This window comes from Podarcis vaucheri (genome assembly GCF_965113315.1).
Source record: "Podarcis vaucheri genome assembly, chromosome: 3".
Taxonomy (NCBI): Eukaryota; Metazoa; Chordata; class Lepidosauria; order Squamata; family Lacertidae; genus Podarcis; species Podarcis vaucheri.
Window position 1 is genome coordinate 103,790,445 of NC_138761.1, and position 19,164 is coordinate 103,809,608.

The 19,164-nt window shown below is 42.3% G+C and overlaps 1 protein-coding gene across 1 annotated transcript in view; it reads left to right on the plus strand.

Annotated features, from left to right (window-relative positions):
• Nucleotides 1–16,468, plus strand: part of MCPH1 (microcephalin 1) — a 108,112-nt gene extending 91,644 nt beyond the window's left edge. The window contains exons 11-12 of the mRNA XM_082216293.1: nt 13,864–14,101; nt 15,617–16,468. Coding sequence (XP_082072419.1) covers nt 13,864–14,101; nt 15,617–15,675 — 297 coding nt within the window. The 3' untranslated portion in view covers nt 15,676–16,468. The remainder of the gene's footprint in view (nt 1–13,863; nt 14,102–15,616) is intronic.
• Nucleotides 16,469–19,164: the final 2,696 nt, after the last annotated feature.

The following is a 19,164-nucleotide window of genomic DNA, read 5'->3' on the forward strand; positions in this document are numbered from 1 at the left end:
GGGGAATTCTAGAAGCCGAACAAGGGGGGGGAGGGGGGAGGGTTTTTTGTTCATGACATTGTACAGGTGGCCCATAAAAAGTGTGTGAACAAAGTACATGCGCAGCAACTGAATCAAGCTGAAGGGCTGCACCACCATTCATAAAAAGTAAAGGTGTGGGAAACCACATAGATGCAGCGTTCATATTTTAATATTTTCAAGTATAAAATATCTGAACAAATAAGGAATGATATTTGATAAATCCCAGTGCGTTTTGAGTATCACACTTCTTCAGCTGAGGAAGAAGGCTTGGCCAGGATCCAACCCATTATATTTAGCAGGGACAGTTTGGGTGAACACCGCAGGGAAGCTGGAAAGTACCAAAGAGGCCACAGCAGGAAATGTCATGGTATTCGACCCACGGCAAATGCAGCTAGTTCTGAGATGGGTCTTTTGTTGGCTAAGCCATTGCTCCTTCTTTGTCTGTTTGAAATGTTGTTATTATTTTAATTCTAGAAGCCCAAAAGAGTGATGGAAGGGGTAACTGGCATGAGTTCTTGGTGTATATTGGAACAGTAAGCAAAAAAAAAAAAAAGTTTCTCAGCCAGCCCAAAAGTAGACTCATTTCTATCTCATTTCAGTTTTTATGTTTTCTGGAAAGTAAGCTTTAGTGAAATCCATATGAGGAATATAAATATTAATTATTGGTGTGTGCATTGAATTCAGAAAACTTAAACCTTGCAAGTTATGGCTAGTTAACGTATGAAAAGATGAGGTCCATGAAAAAAAAGGGGGGATAGTCAGGTTTCATATCAGGGATGTTGATTTATTGAGAAAAGAAGAAGCACTAAGTTAGACAAACTCCAAACTCCTTCAACCTGCTACGCCTACTACCTCCCAATGAATGACCCTCCGGAACATTAGGGAAAGTGATGAGGGGTGGGGTTGCATCAGCATCATTTTTTTCCCCTTTCCTCAAAAAACATCATGCTCAAAGCAGCTTGAAACAAAGAAACAAAGAATACATCTCAAGATCAACCATCGCAAGAACCATTTCATAATGGCTTGCTGAAACTGCAACATAACAGCAAATATAACATCCAAAAACAACATTTCAGTACTATAAATATAACAAGATTACACTGGCAACATTATACCTCCTGGCAACAGAAAAATAACAAGGGAGCTTGACACCTTGCTTTCGTCTTGGTCCTGGAAACACCTGTCCCTTGATGTTGCTCACAGTCCTTCTCCAGCAGCAGCTTCTTAGAAGACTTCCAAAAGCAGGGGGTGGGGTAGCTGGGAACACCCCTCCAACGATGTTGCAGGAAGAAGGAGGAATCTGCAGGAAATCATCTTTCCCCTCCTTCCTCCAGCAGCAGCCTTCGCTGCATCTCAATCCCTTCGGTGAATGCAAAGAGCTGTTCATAATAATATAATGATGATGATGATGATGATGATGATAATAATAATAATAATAATTTATGCTCCGCCCACTCTGGGCAGCTTCCCAAAAAATATTAAAATACTGTGTTACATCAAACATTAAAAGCTTCCCTAAAGAGGGCTGCCTTCAGATGTCTTCTAAAAAGTCTGGTAGTTGTTGTTCTCTTTGACATCTGGTGGGAGGGCGTTCCACAGGGCGGGTGCCACTACCGAGAAGGCCCTCTGCCTGGTTCCCTGTAACTTGGCTTCTTGCAGTGAGGGAACTGCCAGAAGGCCCTCGGTGCTGGACCTCAGTGTCCGGGTAGAACTATGGGGGTGGAGACGCTCCTTTAGATATACTGGATCGAAGCCGTTTAGGGCTTTAAAGGTCAGCACCAACACTTTGAATTGTGCTTGGAAACGTACTGTTTCAGTTTTGCCGAAGACGAGCCTGATACCAGCCCGTTGTCTTTGAGGAGGTGTCGGATAATAGGCAAATCTTGTCTTGAATTGTTTTGTTCTTCAATGGCCGTTTTACACATGTGGGTCCCCACTTAGTACTGCAGTCATTGGCAAAGAAGCATGTTTGAGCTCATCTCTCCAGCTCGGCCTGATGAGTACATAATAATAGATAACTCTTTACTGGCAAGTAGCAATAAAAAAGTTGATAATATACATGCATTTGTAACATGAATTCTTCTTCACTTGACTGTGGGTTACGTCCCAAGCTTTGAATTGTGTGAGATCTGAATTTTTGGCCCATCTCATATTTTGAACCAATGCAAGTTAAAAACATAAGAAGAATAGAATTGTAGAGTTGGAAGGGACTTTGAGGATGATCTGCTCGAAGCCTCCAATGCAGGAATATGTAGCTGCCCCATTCGGGGATCGAACCTGCAGCCTTGGCATGATCAGCACCACGCTCTAACCAACTGAGCTATCCAGAACACTGCTGCATCACACCAAAGGCCCATCTAGTGCAAGCAGACGGTGGTGGAAGCCAGCCTGAAAGCAGGCCTTGAGCACAACAACGCCCTCCCCATTTTCGGTTCCCCAGCAACTAGTGTCCAGAGACTTACTGCTTCCAACAGAGCAGCTCGTAGCCTTTGAATCTCCATTAATTTCTCTAAACTCACGTATGCTTGTAAAAGTCTTTCGTAGATTAGGTTCAATTCCAAAGACATCCACCTGAAAGTGTGTTTAGGATTGCAGCCTTAGCTTGTATTTGGAATATAATAATGCTGTAGTTAAATCAACTGCAATTCACTGTTTGTGTAACTTTACTCATCAGTCTGAGAAATGACCCTTCTTTACTTTGATTTTTTTTAATTTTACACGTAAATGAAAGGAACTTGACATTACCTTCAAATGTCAAAGCAGTAGAATCATAGAATCATAGAGTTGGAAGAGACCACAAGGGCCATCGAGTCCAACCGCCTGCCAAGCAGGAAACACCATCAGAGCACTCCTGACATATGGTTGTCAAGCCTCTGCTTAAAGACCTCCAAAGTAGGAGACTCCACCACACTCCTTGGCAGCAAATTCCACTGTCGAACAGCTCTTACTGTCAGGAAGTTCTTCCTAATGTTTAGGTGGAATCTTCTTTCTTGTAGTTTGGATCCATTGCTCCATGTCCGCTTCTCTGGAGCAGCAGAAAACAACCTTTCTCCCTCCTCTATGTGACATCCTTTTATATATTTGAACATGGCTATCATATCACCCCTTAACCTCCTCTTCTCCAGGCTAAACATGCCCAGCTCCCTTAGCCGTTCCTCATAAGGCATCGTTTCCAGGCCTTTGACCATTTTGGTTGCCCTCCTCTGGACACGTTCCTTCTTGAACTGTGGTGCCCAAAACTGGACACAGTACTCCAGGTGAGGTCTGACCAGAGCAGAATACAGTGGCACTATTACTTCCCTTGATCTAGATGCTATACTCCTATTGATGAGGCCCAGAATTGCATTGGCATTTTTAGCTCCCGCGTCACACTGTTGGCTCATGTATGCGTTAAAGCTTCTGATACAAAATGTGTGAATATGAGTGTTTATCTTTTGGGTCGAATCCTGGTTCCTTGGTTCTTTTAATAGCCTATATTCCACAATTTACTGCTGCTTTAGATAAACAGCTGGAGAAACAGACCTTCAGAGCTTACTATTTATAGTTGTCTTAAATCTTACAAGAGAAAAACCGTAGTTCATTAGTGTTAGGCAGCTGTTTAGGAATCTTTATTGGCTCTTCCTTATCATTCATTTATAGTAGTATATCTAGCAATAAAAATGATCATAAATCTGCTTTGAATATTATGCGGACAAAATTGATTTCCCCCCCCCTTAAGATGTTAGTACTGTTTTATATGGAAGGGAGGACTGCTGAATATTTAGACTAGAAATCTGCCTCACGCTATAAATGTTCGCATATCTGTTGGACACTCACAAGTTTTGAATGGACAGAATTTCAGCTGTGAGTCTCTAGAGAATTTTCCCCCAGAAACTTATATGTTAAAATTCTAGACGCAAAGCTAACTTGCACTCCTTGTTCTACACACGAAGGGGGTTATTCTGTGGCAATTAATTATTCCTGTTGTTTCTGCAAGGTGCACGGAGATGTTTTCCAGCCCAAGACAGGAAGAACATTCAACAAATGCCTCTTCTCACTCATTGGCGATAAACAATGCAATAATGATAATGAATTTGCTGCCTCCTTCTGCCCAGCGGTGTTCTAATGTCCTATGTGAAGAGACATGTGCACAAACCAATAACAGCGCTCTTTATTTCTTCCCAAAGAGTATATAGCCCTATCTATATGCAGTTATTATTATCATTAATTTAATTTCTTGAGTCTGCCCTACACCCTGAGGTCCCAGGGCAGCTTACAACAAATTAAAATACAAAGAATTCCATTTCTAAGTCTGCTCATATAAGGTCTGCTACCTATCAGTTTCAGGCAGTGACAAATTTTGTGTTCTTAGCTGATTATTTTCCCTCCCCCATTTCCTAACATGCATCCCACCCATAGTTAGCTAGTATGAGGACCACTCATTTTCATTTGCTTGCCTTTTCACGGCTCCCGGCATTTGCAGGAAGCAGATTTATCTTTCCGTTTGGCATGCTTATTAACATGGACAGGATTCCTGTGCCTGGCAGGGGCTTTGCCTAATAAACAAGGGAGCAGCTCTTGGGTGTGTTCAGCACATATCTCCTCTGCATTGTGGGGCATGTGGAGACGTGGATCAGCCCAGTCCATTCAAATGAATGGGCAAGCCATTTGTGCTTGAAACAGTAAATTGGATTTGATAAAAACAGTACAGGGGGCAGTCCTTTTGCATGCATCAATTGGCGCATGGCCGCTGACGTGTAGGTCCTTTTGGACCTGGAAGAGGGTGGAATGGAGGGGGCGAAATGGGGTGGAACTGGGGCAAAGCATGCTTGTGCGCACTCTGTCGACATGTGTGAGGGCCAGGAACGGAACCCCCAGTCAAAATGGCTCTCGGCCTATACAGTGGTACCTCTGGTAGCGAATGGGATCCGTTCCGGAGGCCCATTCGCAACATGAAAAGAGTGCGACCCGCAGCAGCGCGTCTGCGCACGCGCGGGTTGCTGTTCTCCACTTCTGCACATGTGCGTGATGTCATTTTGTGCTTCTGCGCATGCGTGAGCGGCAAAACCTGGAAGTAACCCTTTCCGGTACTTCCGGGTCGCCGCGGGACGTAACCTGAAAGAACATAACATGAAGCGGACATAACATGAGGTATGACTGTACAGTGGTACCTCGGGTTAAGAACTTAATTCATTCTGGAGGTCTGTTCTTAACCTGAAACTGTTCTTAACCTGGGGTACCACTTTAGCTAATGGGGCCTCCCGCTGCCACTGCGCCACCAGAGCATGAGTTCTGTTCACATCCTGAAGCAAAGTTCTTAACCCGAGGTATTATTTCTGGGTTAGCAGAGTCTGTAACCTGAAGCATCTGTAACCTGAGGTACCGCTGTACTAGTTTCGCCATATTTTGAAAAGCTTCTACTTTTAGCTATAGATCTCTAGGACGACTCTCATTCTACACACCCATGAAAAAGAGAACATGTCCTGCAAAAAAAGGACATATGGCAAACCAAACTAGCTCAAACAGTGTAACATTCACTCAAATTCAGATGCTTGAAGGTTCCAATGCTACAGACACATATCTTAAAGTACACCTTTGTCAGTGTCCCTACAGTGGGACTTGCTTCTTAATAAATACGTGTAGGGCGATTGCTTTTATAGCCAATTATTTTATTTTATTTTCCCCTGCTGTGTTATCATTTGACTTCAGAAAAACACATATTTAAACACACATTTAAACCAGCAGTGTTTTGGTTCCTGAATGTGGTAGATTGTAAAATTCAAAACAAAGATATTTGCACATGCTTCCTTGCTTTATGTTTTCAGGTGTTATCTTTCCAAAAAAAGTTAGATTGCTGGGCTTGATATCTTCTTCTTTCATCTATTGATGGTAGGGAAGTGTGTGAGAAAGCTGCTTCTCAGAGAGAAAAAGCTTGTGATCCCTAAAACCACCCATCTCGCCTTACTCCTGAAAGGGATGCAAAGATCTTGCGTTGTACTAGATCACCTATTAGGAGTGTTCGCGTGTTACATTCAACAATAGTTGAACTGTACAAATCAACAAGTATGCACTCTTTCACACAAAATGTGAACATTTGTAGAAATGAGTGCAACATGTGAATAAGCTGGTGGTTTTGTAGCAGTAGCGGTTGCAATTGCATTCCCTGTAGCTTTGCTTTTAAAAGAATGTGCCCCCTAAAAGGAAAGTGACAATTTGTTCATACATAATGATTGCAATGTTATTTTTTTAATATACTCTACCTTGTATCCCTCCCCCTGCCCAGTTTCTGGTTAAAATGACTGACTATAGATCACTCACTCTCTTCCCTTTGGACTCTTCCACTCATCCTCTCAGTATGTTGTTTGTTTCCCCCATGCACCCCCTTTCCTTTCCTTCCTTCCCCTCTGTCTATTGTTTCCCACCTGCTGTGATTTACATCGGTTTGTGTCCCGTGGTATCCTACTGCTGATGCAAGCTTATTTCATTGAGTGGAGGCTTCCATCAGTGGAACAGGGAAGGCTGTGATTTTTGCCAATCTACCCTCCACCTGCCACTAATGCTTTCCCAAAGGGCCATCAAACCCTCTGAAATGGTGGTGCAGAGGGAGAAGGAATCAAACGAAAATCACCTCCATCCCTGTGTATGGGTTCCCCCTCCCTCGGTCTTGTTAAGTTTTTTGATGGTGTGAGAACAGTCTTTAATGTCCTGAGAATGTTGGGAGGAGGCAAAGCCCCCCCCCCCAGCTCCCTTAATCAGTTGTGGAGGAGAATACTGGTTACCTTCTTTGATTGTTTTGAGAAAGTGGGGCATTGGGAGGGGGGTGGCTAATGGATGATCTGCACGTCGCCAGTCTTGGAAGCCACACTGGCTATCTATAAAATCGGACGGTTTGGGCAGAGTTTCTTTGAGGCTCACGCACAGACTGATCGGCCGCAGGGCCATGCAAACTGAGGCTACCTGGGGGAGTCGCTTTGCTGCTTCTTGAGGGCTTGCTTCAATCTTCTCACTCGCTTGTGTATTTTATATCGCTTCTGAACCACCATGCCTTTGGCAAGACACCCCGGTCTGTTGATGGAGACCCCTGCTGCCTCTAAGAGCTTCCTATCAACAGGTTGCTAAAGGCTTTTGTCAACATGTGATGAAAGATACCCCTTGGAGCAAAGACCAGTATATGGCCTACTCAGTTCTGTAAGTCGGTGTATCGCATTTCTGGTGCTGTATAATAAACGGTGTTATGAAGTGTTCTGGGAGCATCTCTGCCTACCTAAAACAGAGGTAGCCTATGCCATTGCCTCCAGTGTTGTGGAATGCTGTCACCCACCATGACTAATGCTCAGGGATGATAGGAGTTAAAGTTCACAACATCTGCAGGGCGCCATGTTGGCTACACCTATTCTAGACCTTCCATATGGCAAAAGTCATTTTCTCTTCAAATTCAATAAGAGAATTCACCAGTGCAGTGTTCTTTCAGATGTTTGCTACGTCTGTGATGAATGATGCTTGTTTTTCTGGGCTCTTTAATTAGAGTGTTTCTACATTTGCCAAAGAAAATGTTGGAAGGCAGACAAAAACTGAAAATTATTGATGTAATAGCTTATTTGTAAAGGAAACTGAACTTGTTTGGTATTTTATTGAAACAGGAAGTTCAGCAATCCGTCCGCAGGACTAACAAAAAATTCTCAGGTGCTGCTTGAGTCATCTGTTGTTGAGCGTAATCACATTCTCCCCTGATTTGCTTTTAAAGTTCAGTGCAGTTTTTTAAGGAAGGAAATTAAGCGTGGATTTGTAAATCTGTCTTCTAAGAGCTGCCAGCTGAAATAATTCGGCACTGTAAGCACCATGTTGTATGGATTTCTGCTAGACCTTTCTGTTTTAATACATGCCAGGATTCTACAGGTTTTCAAGTTTTTTTGGGGGGGGGGGTGGAATTGCAAAGAATGCAAGGATTGGCTTTAAACTAGACGTCGAACTTGAAGTTTGAAGCTGGTTCTTAATCCTTTGCCAAAACTCATGTTTATTCATGTTGACCTTGATGCCATTGTTTCCCAACAGCCTCCAGTATTGAAAGACCTGCTCTCATTCGTTGCATGTTACTGTAGATGTAGTTTTAGCAAGAACATCTTTATTCAGAGAAGTAGCTGAATGACTTCAGCCTTAGCTTTGAATCTGAAAACTTAAGGAAGGTGAACCTATAGTGGCTAAGGCCATCCTAAAGCATGAAAAAGTGGGGTATGGAGGTTTTTAAAAAGTTATTTGTAGATTCCCAAGAGGATGGTGTTCCCTTCCCATCACTTATTCTAACATTTGCAGCACAAATGATGCCTGAAATAAAAAGAAAATGTTTGGCACACTATGAGGTACTGTTACGCGTCTTAATGGCATCTCAGCTAAAATTAAAGAATAAAGAATGTACCCGGACTGTGCTTTTAATAATTGTAGTTTGTTTTAGATAGAACAGAAGGTCTAGCATAATGCGTATTTTTGGTTAATAAAACAAAGCGCAGCTCTTAATGTAGTATTCCATTTATGATGAACTTTGGGAAAGAAATCTTTGGGGAGCATGTTTGCCAGGCTTTCGCTTTCAGCAAACTCTCTGATAACTGTTATTATTGGAATAAAGCTCTTTCAGTTTCAGTGCCCCACAGTAATAAACAAACATACAAATATTGTGCGGTAAGGCAACACTGAAAAGACAAACAAAAAAAGAGGTTTCTTCATTAGAGAGAAGCTCCCTCGCAATCACCATACGAATTCTGAATTCATATATAGCTTTTAGAAAATCACTTTCAACTAGAATATAGGCACACGTACTTCCTTCTGGTAGAAATTGTATTGCTATGCAGGAAAAAGTGATTCAGACATTTTCAATATGAAATTGAAAATTTGCCAGACAATAGATTCATCTGCCAAACACTTTCGCAGAGTGTTCCCACTGGAAGGTTGTATTTCAGACAATTATCGAAATTAACTTTTCTTATCATTGCGTGAGAGTATTAAGGCTTATCTTGCAACATGCAGTGGAAAGGCACATTTTAGTTAAATTGTCCATGCTCTAGTTTGTTCTCCCTCCCCTTTCTTCTAGGGCATGGAACATACTTGAATGATACAAACAAAGAGAGGCAATAACTAAGGGGGAAATACACTTAATATAGCACATTAGTTTTCAACTGGGAATGGACAAATGGTGGAACAGCACTCTTGTCTTCCCTTAATTTCTTATTTGTGAATTTAGCCTGTATACACCATGACTCAAGACTTTATTAAGTATTATAATGGATGCTGAAGTAATCTCACAGCTTTACATTCTAGAACTGTAATATGTGAGTTACTTAATATGATCTGGATGTGCAAGAGAGTGGCGGGCCTTTTTGAAAGAACCTGTAAAAGGGTAAAAAGAGTATTGTTATGTACTGAAGTTCTCACCCTGGGCCAGCAGGGGGATACTGTAGATAGTTTTCACTCAGGTCCGCATATGCAAATAAGGAATTGAAAGTGACGTTCAGTGATTGGATAGTTACAGAAAGTTGTTACTGTTGCTTTTGTAGTGTAGCTACAATTTCAATGAATTGAAAAAAATGTTTAAAAGCACCTTTCCAAAAACAAAAACAAAAAACCAGAGTCCTTTTTATTGGTGATAACTCAGATGGAAATTCCCAGGTGTCAAAAAAGGTTATTTATGTATGCCCCTATGGTGGGCCATGTTTTCTTAGCCCTAGAATGGAAAATGAGCGAGGTCCCAACCAAAGAAGAATGGCAACTTAAACTGATGAAATACGTGCAGCTTGCAGATCTAACTTATAGAATAAGAGAACAAGAAGAACATTTGTTTAAAGAATATAGGAAAATGTTTATTGAATATATGGGGGGAAATTGTGTACATTCGAAAACGTGGGCAGCATTAAGATAAATTCAACAGTGTAAATAGGTTTTGATGGAATACTGAATGGTTTAGTTTATATAAAATGTGCAGGGATTTATGCAATGCAAAATGAACCATGGAAAGAGAAGAAGGGGAGTCACTGATGCTTTAAGGTTGTTAAAATGAATACTCTAAATTGTAAAACAGAAAATTTAATGAAAATTATACACACACATACACACACACACACAGAGTGGTGGGCCTTTTTGTATTGGACTCATTCGGGAACGTCTTTACAACCCAAGTTCGTAAAAGACACTCCTTCTCACCAAGGATACCTGTGGCTTCAGTAACCGAGCTAAATCCAGATACACCCTCACATTGCGCCTTTGCTTCTTCGGGGAGAGCGCAACCCTATCCAGGGAACTGGGAACCACTCACCCCTGAGCCTCCATTTTGCCAGGATTCAGTATTTTTGCCTACATCCACCCCAGCAAGTTCTGGATGAAACACTACTCTGGAGTTAGTGTTGCAGGAGGAGGGTAGACTGGCAAAAATCACATGGTTTGATGGGGCATTGGAAACGTCAAAGTGTCCAGCAAGCAACTCACAGAGAAGGTCTCTGAAGCAGTGGCGTAGCGTGGGGGGTGCAGGGGGGGGCCGGCCGCACCGGGTGCAACATCCTGGGGTTAGGGTTAGGGGGCGCAAATCCACGGGTTAGGGGGCGCAAATTACTTGCCTTGCCCCGGGTGCTGACAACCCACGCTACGCCACTGCTCTGAAGTATCCCATCTTACTTTCTGTCTTTCTTGTAATTTGTGCTGTCCTTCATCATGCATGTAAAACATGCACAATAATAATTTTGGGTGTCATACATAGAATATCATACAAACAAAAAGTTGGCCCGGTTTTCAGTCCGTGGGTATGCTACTGAAAATGATGCTATTTCACAAGTTACTTCCCTGGTCACTGATAGCACATAGGAATGACCACCAGACAGGGATGTTACAAGTTGAAAGAGGGTTGGTGGTGGTGGTGGTTGTTTTCAAAATTATAAACTTAGGTATGTATGGGCAAGTGGACTAGTAGCTTCCATGGGCATTTAATTTTGCATGTGCTTTTTTGAACGTGGGTGGAGGGCACCACACAGGAAACTTTTCTGGATTTTCAATTTTTTAAATATGGCAACCCTAGCAAACCTACTCTTGTTGATGTCACCTTTTCAGGTGTTCATAGTAGGTTCAATATGGGAATGGGAGCCTCATGCCCTGACCTACAGGTATTCATTAACATGTGTATCCTAAACTCATATATATATATATATATATATATATATATATATATATATATATATATTACTTGATTGCTGTTCCATTGATTTAATGGAGCAAGGAAGCATACATTTTTATTGCTTTTAAATGTGAACAATTTCTGTAGAAACTGAAGTGCAGTGTCTCTTTCAAAGAATCTGATTGCCAACTCCAGTTTCAAATGGACAACTCGCTCCATAGGCTCTGTTCATAATCTCAGCACTAGCCATTCCAGCTGTGCAGCATGTAAGTATTTAAATGTACAACAGCCCTTGACATCATGGTTTAGAACTTTTCCTCTCTGGCATTTCCTGATTTTACGTCTTTATTGTGAAACATAAAATAGAAGCCATTTCTTTTTCCTTGTTCAATTTCCTTGTCTACTCGAGTACATTGCCAGTACCACTGGAACCACTGTGAAAACAAAATGACTTTTTGTTACGACCACAACAAATAAAAGCTTTCAGGAACAATGTTGAACAAGCCGGAATACAGCAGGCCCTTTAAATCATGTCCTCCAAAATGTGTAAAACAGCAGGATTACAAAGCAAGTTACATTGTGTGTATGTTCTTTCTAACAAACTCTGGCTCTTGCTGGCTTTTAACATAAACAGAGCTTGTCACTTCTAATCAGTGTCAGGTTAGAAGCTTTAGCGCCACAAAAGCGATGGGACAATTTTAGCACAATCTGGTTTGATTATTAATTTTAGATAAAGCAAAGCTAGATTAATGTCTCTTGCAGATCGTTTTATTTCTCTTGGATTTTGCTGATTAGCCTAAATGTCTCTAAAGGCAGAGAAACGCTATTTCGAATAACTGAAAAGTGTATAAATTGCATTTATCCGGAGGAGGTTCTAACATTTAAAAGAGTGTGTACGTTATCCATGTTAACGTAAATGTTTAACCCAGGGTTGGAAAACCTGTGACTCTCCAGGTGTTTTTGAATTTCAGCTCCCAACACCAGCAGCAGCCACCAACCATCACAACATCTGGAGGGCTACCCCGTTAACCGTTTAACCAAGTCACTTTGTATTTTCACGAATAAACATTTTTCACTTTTGTTAAAGTCGTTGTAGAGACCTCCCTTTGGCAACTTGGTGCCCTCCAGAAGTTTTGGGCTGCTCATTAGGCCATAACTCTCATTAGGCCAAGCCAGCATGGCTGATGCCTGAAAGGGTGGAATAGATTTAGTGCATACATCACTCTATCAATATCTTAACCACAGCTTCAAGATCAGACTCATGTGCCTTCTCTGTATCCTCTCTCTGGTATGAATTCCAACTCCCTTCCCAGCCTGTAGCTCACTATAATACGTGCACTGGTACTAACCATGGTTTATATACTAACAAGTATTCCCAGTATAGTATCTCAGGGCATTATGCATGGTTCTCTGCCTCTTTTTCAAAATATAGTCTGGCCCCCCACAAGGTCTGAGGGACAGTGGACCGGCCCCCTGCTGAGAAAGTTTGCTGACCCCTGACTAACACATTAGCTCCATCCACCTAAGGAATTTGTTAGCATTTGTGTTGTATTTGCATTGCAAATGTATTTCACAAAGAATAAATGGTATTGGGGAAGACGTTGGCAGTTGGTTATTCTCTTGGTTGATTCTTTGACTCAGAACCTGGGAGTGTGGCGACTTCGACACTGCCTGGAGGTTTGTGAGAAGAGGCAAGCTGTGGATTAATAACTTGTACACTGTTGTGATGGAGTTTTGAAAACAAAAAGGTCTAAACCCTCTCTTGGGTTCAAGGGAGAGAAACACATTGTATTCATTCATATATATATATATATATATATATATATATATATATATGCAGGTTTTGGTGTCTTCGGGTGTCTTCCCATGTAAGAGACACCCCGACTCTTACACGGGAAGACACCCGAAGACACCAAAACCTGCATTCCTGTACCCGTGAAAATCTACGAAAGCATATATATATATATATATATATATATATATATATATATGTAAATGTGTGTGCGTATATATATATATGAATGAAGAATACTTGTTGCTCAACTGTTGCCAACCTGACAAGTAAAGATTTATCTTCAAGTCTTGTGTAAGGTATCTATTTTATCACAAATAGCTAACAGAATTCACCTTTCATGCCACACTAAATCTGTTGGCCTGGGATTCAGTTTATCCAAAGCCCACCCTCCTCCCCCAGCACTTTCCTAGACTGGATCCCTTAACTAACCAGCCTAAAGCAGGTTTTGGGGAAAGTGGTAGATCATTCGCTGCTTAACTCTCCAGCCTCCGCTTCACTTAGGAATGTTCTGTACGGCCACAATCCTATCTTACCTGGGGGTAAAATTCATCAAGTGCAGGGGAATATACTCCTGAGCAAACACCTATTGTACTTATTTATTTATTTATTTTAAAAAGAGGGCATTCTGGTTCATTTAAATATTGCTGTGTGTAAAATATTTTTTTAAAAAATGGGTTGATTAATATCAATGTTGTCCTGACTTTGTTTTCTAAAAATTATAGAGCCCTCTATCAATGTCCTATGGATCTCTTCTAGTCTTAGGTATGGGACTTTGGTATATAACTATCACACTTATATCTCGGTTAGCTTTAACTCTAAGACTCTGCATTGGTAGACTTCATGTGCACGTGAGCTGTTATGCGCAAAATTCAATTTCTAAAGAGTGCATCAGAATAGTTCCTTTTTTCTCTTCAAACAGATCTGCAGATTTCAGCGCTACCTTCCAAATAGAGAAGTTCACCAGAAACTCTTTTCAAATCATCCTGCAATGTTCATATCTCCTGCTAGTCAACCACCCTATAAGAAACTATGTGAGCTGGTACAGCTTTGTGGGGGGAAAGTGTGCAAAACTCCCCGTCAGGCTAAAATCTGCATTGGAGAATACAGGGTTAGAAATAATATGGACATACAGTGTTTATCCGAAAAATGGATTCTAGGTAAGTGATCTGATTATTACTTTTTAACATAAAACCATAGCTGTGCGTGCACTTAAACGTAAGCAAATCTGCACATCATCCACTCCCAGGTTAACATGCCAGTATACAATACACACATAGAGCTGTCTCACAAAACTAGTTCTTCCTATGCACAAGAAATGATGATCCCTGCTCATCAATCGCACACAAGTCGTCCATAATTTAAGGGAAATGTGAATGTGTGAACTTGACAGTGCATAGATATTGCTTTTCTTATTTCAATATCCATAGTCAAACACCTTCCATTTTCTTTGTGCATAAAAATTCCTCTGACTATATCCACATAACACTTCAGCCCACAACGACATTTCCCCATCTGATCACACATGTGTGTGTGGCAAAGAAGAAGCCATGCCTGCTGGCACTTAGGAAAAACTGACTGTGTGACCCAACTGCTGCTATTTGAACTGCCTACCAGTCTAGTTGGGATGCGGGTGGCGCTGTGGTCTAAACCACAGAGCCTAGGGCTTGCTGATCAGAAGGTCAGTGGTTCGAATCCCCACTACGGAGTGAGCTCCCGTTGTTTGTTCCCAGCTCCTACCCAGCAGTTCAAAAGCACGTCAAGGTGCAAGTGATAAATAGGTACCACTCTGACGGGAAGGTAAACGCCGTTTCCGTGTGCTGCTCTGGTTCGCCAGAAGCGGCTTAGTCATGCTGGCCACATGACCCAGAAGCTGGCTTCGGACAAACGCCAGCTCCCTTGGCCTATAGAGTGAGATGAGCGCGCAACCCCAGAGTCGTCTGCGACTGTACCTAACTTTCAGGGGTACCTTTACCTTTAACTTACCAGTCTAGCTGCATTACTGAGTCTGCCTATCCCTACGCATTTATGTGCATGGAAATTCTGAGTGGGCCTTACACTGTTCCACTTCTCAGTGTGTATAAAAGAATATTCAGACTGAGGAATCCTACAGTTATCTGAATGCAGGATCTCCTTTTAGCTCAGTCTTGAACCTACTAGGCCAGGTGGGTTCAACATCCAGGCTGAAAGGTGATTCTCCCATTCGGTGTGCAAATAGATCTCCCAGTTTAGTGTCTGCTTCTATGCAAATCTGTTAAAGGTAAAGGTAAAGGTACCCCTGCCCGAACGGGCCAGTCTTGACAGACTCTGGGGTTTGTGCGCCCATCTCACATCTATTGGCCGGGGGCCAGCGCTGTCCGGGGACACTTCCGGGTCACGTGGCCAGCGTGACAACGCTGCTCTGGCGAGCCAGAGCCGCACACGGAACGCCGTTTACCTTCCCGCTGGTAAGCGGTACCTATTTATCTACTTGCCCCCGGGGGTGCTTTCGAACTGCTAGGTGGGCAGGCGCTGGGACCGAGCAGCGGGAGCGCACCCCGCCGCGGGGATTCGAACCGCTGACCTTTCGATCGGCAAGCCCTAGGCGTTGAGGCTTTAGCCCACAGCGCCACCCGCGTCCCATGCAAATCTGTTGGTCCGCTCTAAATAATATCCTTCATTTCCCATCCCCACAGATTCAGTCACACAGAACAAGATCTGTCCGCCTGAAAACTACAAATTTCAGAGTAAGTAAACAACACCAGAATCTTTGGACTTCATCTAGCAAACCGAGCAATAAATACTTCACACTTCATAAATGTAATGAAACATGCTTACTTTAAAAAAAAAAATGCAAGAACCTTCAACGTTGAAGTGGCAAAGGACATCTAAGCCCTACACTCAGTCTGTCCAAAGATATGTGAATGAGCATCACACAGATGTAAAGCCAAACAGCAATGTGGTTTCACAACCATGTTAGCGTCACAAACGCTACAGTGGGCTGCAAATAGATACTTTTGTTTATGAAATCAAAGCCTATAAAACATGAAGATGGGGTAGATGAATTTCTAACTTTGCCAATATTTTTGCTCTTTATGCATATACAATTTTATTTGCTCCTTTCATACAAATGGCAATAGAAGACTCTCTGCAAACGAGGAACCACCTTTTACAGACAAGCATATGAACCCCTTTATTAGGAAACTTGCTGCCAAGACAGCAATATATCATGGACTGAAATAGAAATAAATAAAAAGTGGCATGTGAACACATGGTTCCCAGTAAAGAGCAGAATATGATATCAAAAATTATTCTTAAAAGTTTGTGTATCATGATCTCCTAGCCCTCTCATAAATGTTTTATGCACAAAAACCTGTCATCACTAATTTATGTAACCCAACATACCAAATTGATTTTCTCATAAGTTGTCTTGAAATGAAATTTCAAGTCATGTACAGTGCAACCTCCTGGGACAAATGTTCATTTTTATTAGGTGCATATGTAACAGACTTTACAGTGGGAGAATAAAGATATTTACAACAAACGTATTTAAATGACGGAGATTGGTCGTCTTTGCTTTAAAAAGACATTTTCTACTCACTCGATAGCTCTGTCAGGTTTTATGCGTGCAGCTTCTTTGTTAAACAGCTCTGATTTTAGCCAAATGCAGGAACATTTGACAAATTGGGAGTCACCAGAGTTTACACTGTTGGCACATGAGTGAAGAGCTTTTCTAATATATATGCAGTGGTACCTCGGGTTAAGAACTTAATTTGTTCTGGAGGTCCGTTCTTAACCTGAAACTGTTCTTAACCCGAGGTACCACTTTAGCTAATGGGGCCTGCTGTGCCGCCGCCGTGTGATTTCTGTTCTCATCCTAAAGCAAAGTTCTTAACCTGAGGTACTGTTTCTGGGTTAGTGGAGTCTGTAACCTGAAGCGTCCGCAACCTGAAACATCTGTAACCCAAGGTACCACTGTATATATTTGCAAAGATACTCAGAGATCCTTACAAATAAAAATCTCCTCCTGCAGGGAATACTTGGCCCATTTCACACATCGCACAGCAAGAAACCAGGTTTGCTGCCAAGCATACAAGGCGCTTTAGCCAATCTTAACTCTGTATTGGCTGCATCTCGTGCATTTTTTAAAATACTGGTTTGTTGCATTCACACTTTCGCGCCCTTAAAAATGCAGTATATGAAAAGGTTCTTGGTTCTCTCCTGTAGATGGAGAAATTTGTGGAAATTTCTTTCCACCCTCTTCTGCGCTTCACTGGGAGGGGGGCACAACAGTGGAAAGCAATATTAAGGAATGTTCTTTGGCTACAACTCTCATCCATCATTATGGGTCATGCTTGCTGGGATGGGTGTTTTGGCTAAGTGTAGTATCTGTTCTTATCAGTTTAATGCTTGCTGGGATGGTGGGAGTTGGCATCCAATAACCTCTCAAGAACCAAAGGTTTCCCATCCCTGCAGTACAGCGTAGGACCTAGCGTAGGATCAAGCAGTTGGTCCCTTACCTTTCCCGCCCCGACCTGGCCTCAGTAATCCATGTGACGATCACCTCCAGGCTTGACTACTGTAATTCGCTCTACGTGGGGCTGCCCTTGAAGCTGTCCCAGAAACTCCAGAGGGTGCAGAATGCTGCAGCGAGGCTCCTCACAGGGGTTCTGCCATGGGAGCATATTCACCCAGTGCTTTTCCAGCTGCACTGGCTCCCGGTGGAGTACAGGGTCAGGTTTAAGGTGCTGGTTTTGACCTTTAAAGCCCTTTACAGCCTAGGACCCTTGTACCTACGGGACTGTTATGCCCCACGGAGGACCTTAAGGTCCATAAATAGCAACACCCTAGAGGTCCCGTGCCCTAAGGAAGTTAGATTAGCCTCAACCAGAGCCAGGGCCTTCTCAACACTGGCTCCAGCCTGGTGGAACGCTCTGTCTTATGAGACCAGGGCCCTGCAGGATCTGATTTCTTTCCGCAGGGCCTGTAAGACAGAGTTGTTCCGCCTGGCCTTTGGCTTTGAATCAGCTTGATCCCCTTCCCCTCTAACTTTTTTCCTCTCTCCTTCTGTGATGGAACTACTATTTGGGGACTTCCTTGGCTTTTTTTATGGCCCACGTAGGACCAGTCTGGATAGTTGGCCTTGGTGAAGATTTAATGTTTTCATCCCCCCAAAAAAATTTTGATTTGAGTTTCTACTGAAAAGAGGCTGCATTTTAATGTTGTATTTAAATCTGGTTTTAAGTTGTATTTCAATCAATTGTTTTATATCTGGCCCTGAGCCCGGTCTTGGCTGAGGAGGGCGGGGTATAAATAAAATTTATTATTATTAGAGGAATCCTGAATCAGTATTGGGGTCTGTGGAGTGAGAGAAGCATAGCTATTGGCCAGCAATCTGAGCCAATTCCCCAAAGCTGTCAGAGCGTCCCCATTTCCCAAAAGCTGACAGAGCTTTGCGTCAATAGAACACTTCATCAAGAAGTACGGCAAGGGATTTCAGTAGAGCAGAGCTGTCTACCTGTGCGTAGGCTGCCTTTTAGTAGGATGTTGCATTAGATTATGTTTGTATCACTGCTGTTTGCTCGAACGACAAAAGTGGGATATCGGAATCCAGTGGTAAGTTCTACCAGGTTATAGATACCTTTCTGAATGTTTTCCAAATAGGTTTGCTCAGTGCTTTTTTCGGGGAGGGGTGTTAAACGGGGGTATGCATACCCCTAAACATTTTGTGAATCTAAGTTTGGTCTCATTGAGGAGCAGGAAAATGAGTAGGAAAATGAGAGTGTCCCTAAACATTTTTTTGGAAAAAAATGCATTGGGTTTGCTTTACATGTCACATATATATTCTTGCCATGGCAGTAGGATTTCAGTGCTATCATCAAGAGACATTAAGGTTATTACAACCCAGCACTTAAATATCATTCCCTGGATGAACATCATTCAAACACAGGTCAATGTTTGCAGAAATTCAAATAATTTCAATATATATTAGCATGTGGACGGCATGTAGCTGGTTTGGAGTCAAGGTTTTGCGGGTCCCAATAGTATGATAGCATTTACAGCTTTCAGTTTCTGGGGAAGGGAAAGCTTCTCTTTTTACAGTTCACATTTGGAGTCTGCCTACATGGCCAGGAGAAGGGAACTTCCATCACTCACCTTTCCTTAAGAAGACCATTATTTCCAAGTACCTATTTCCATTTTCTCGACATTATACTACTATTTGGGTTCATGAAGTTCAATAGGA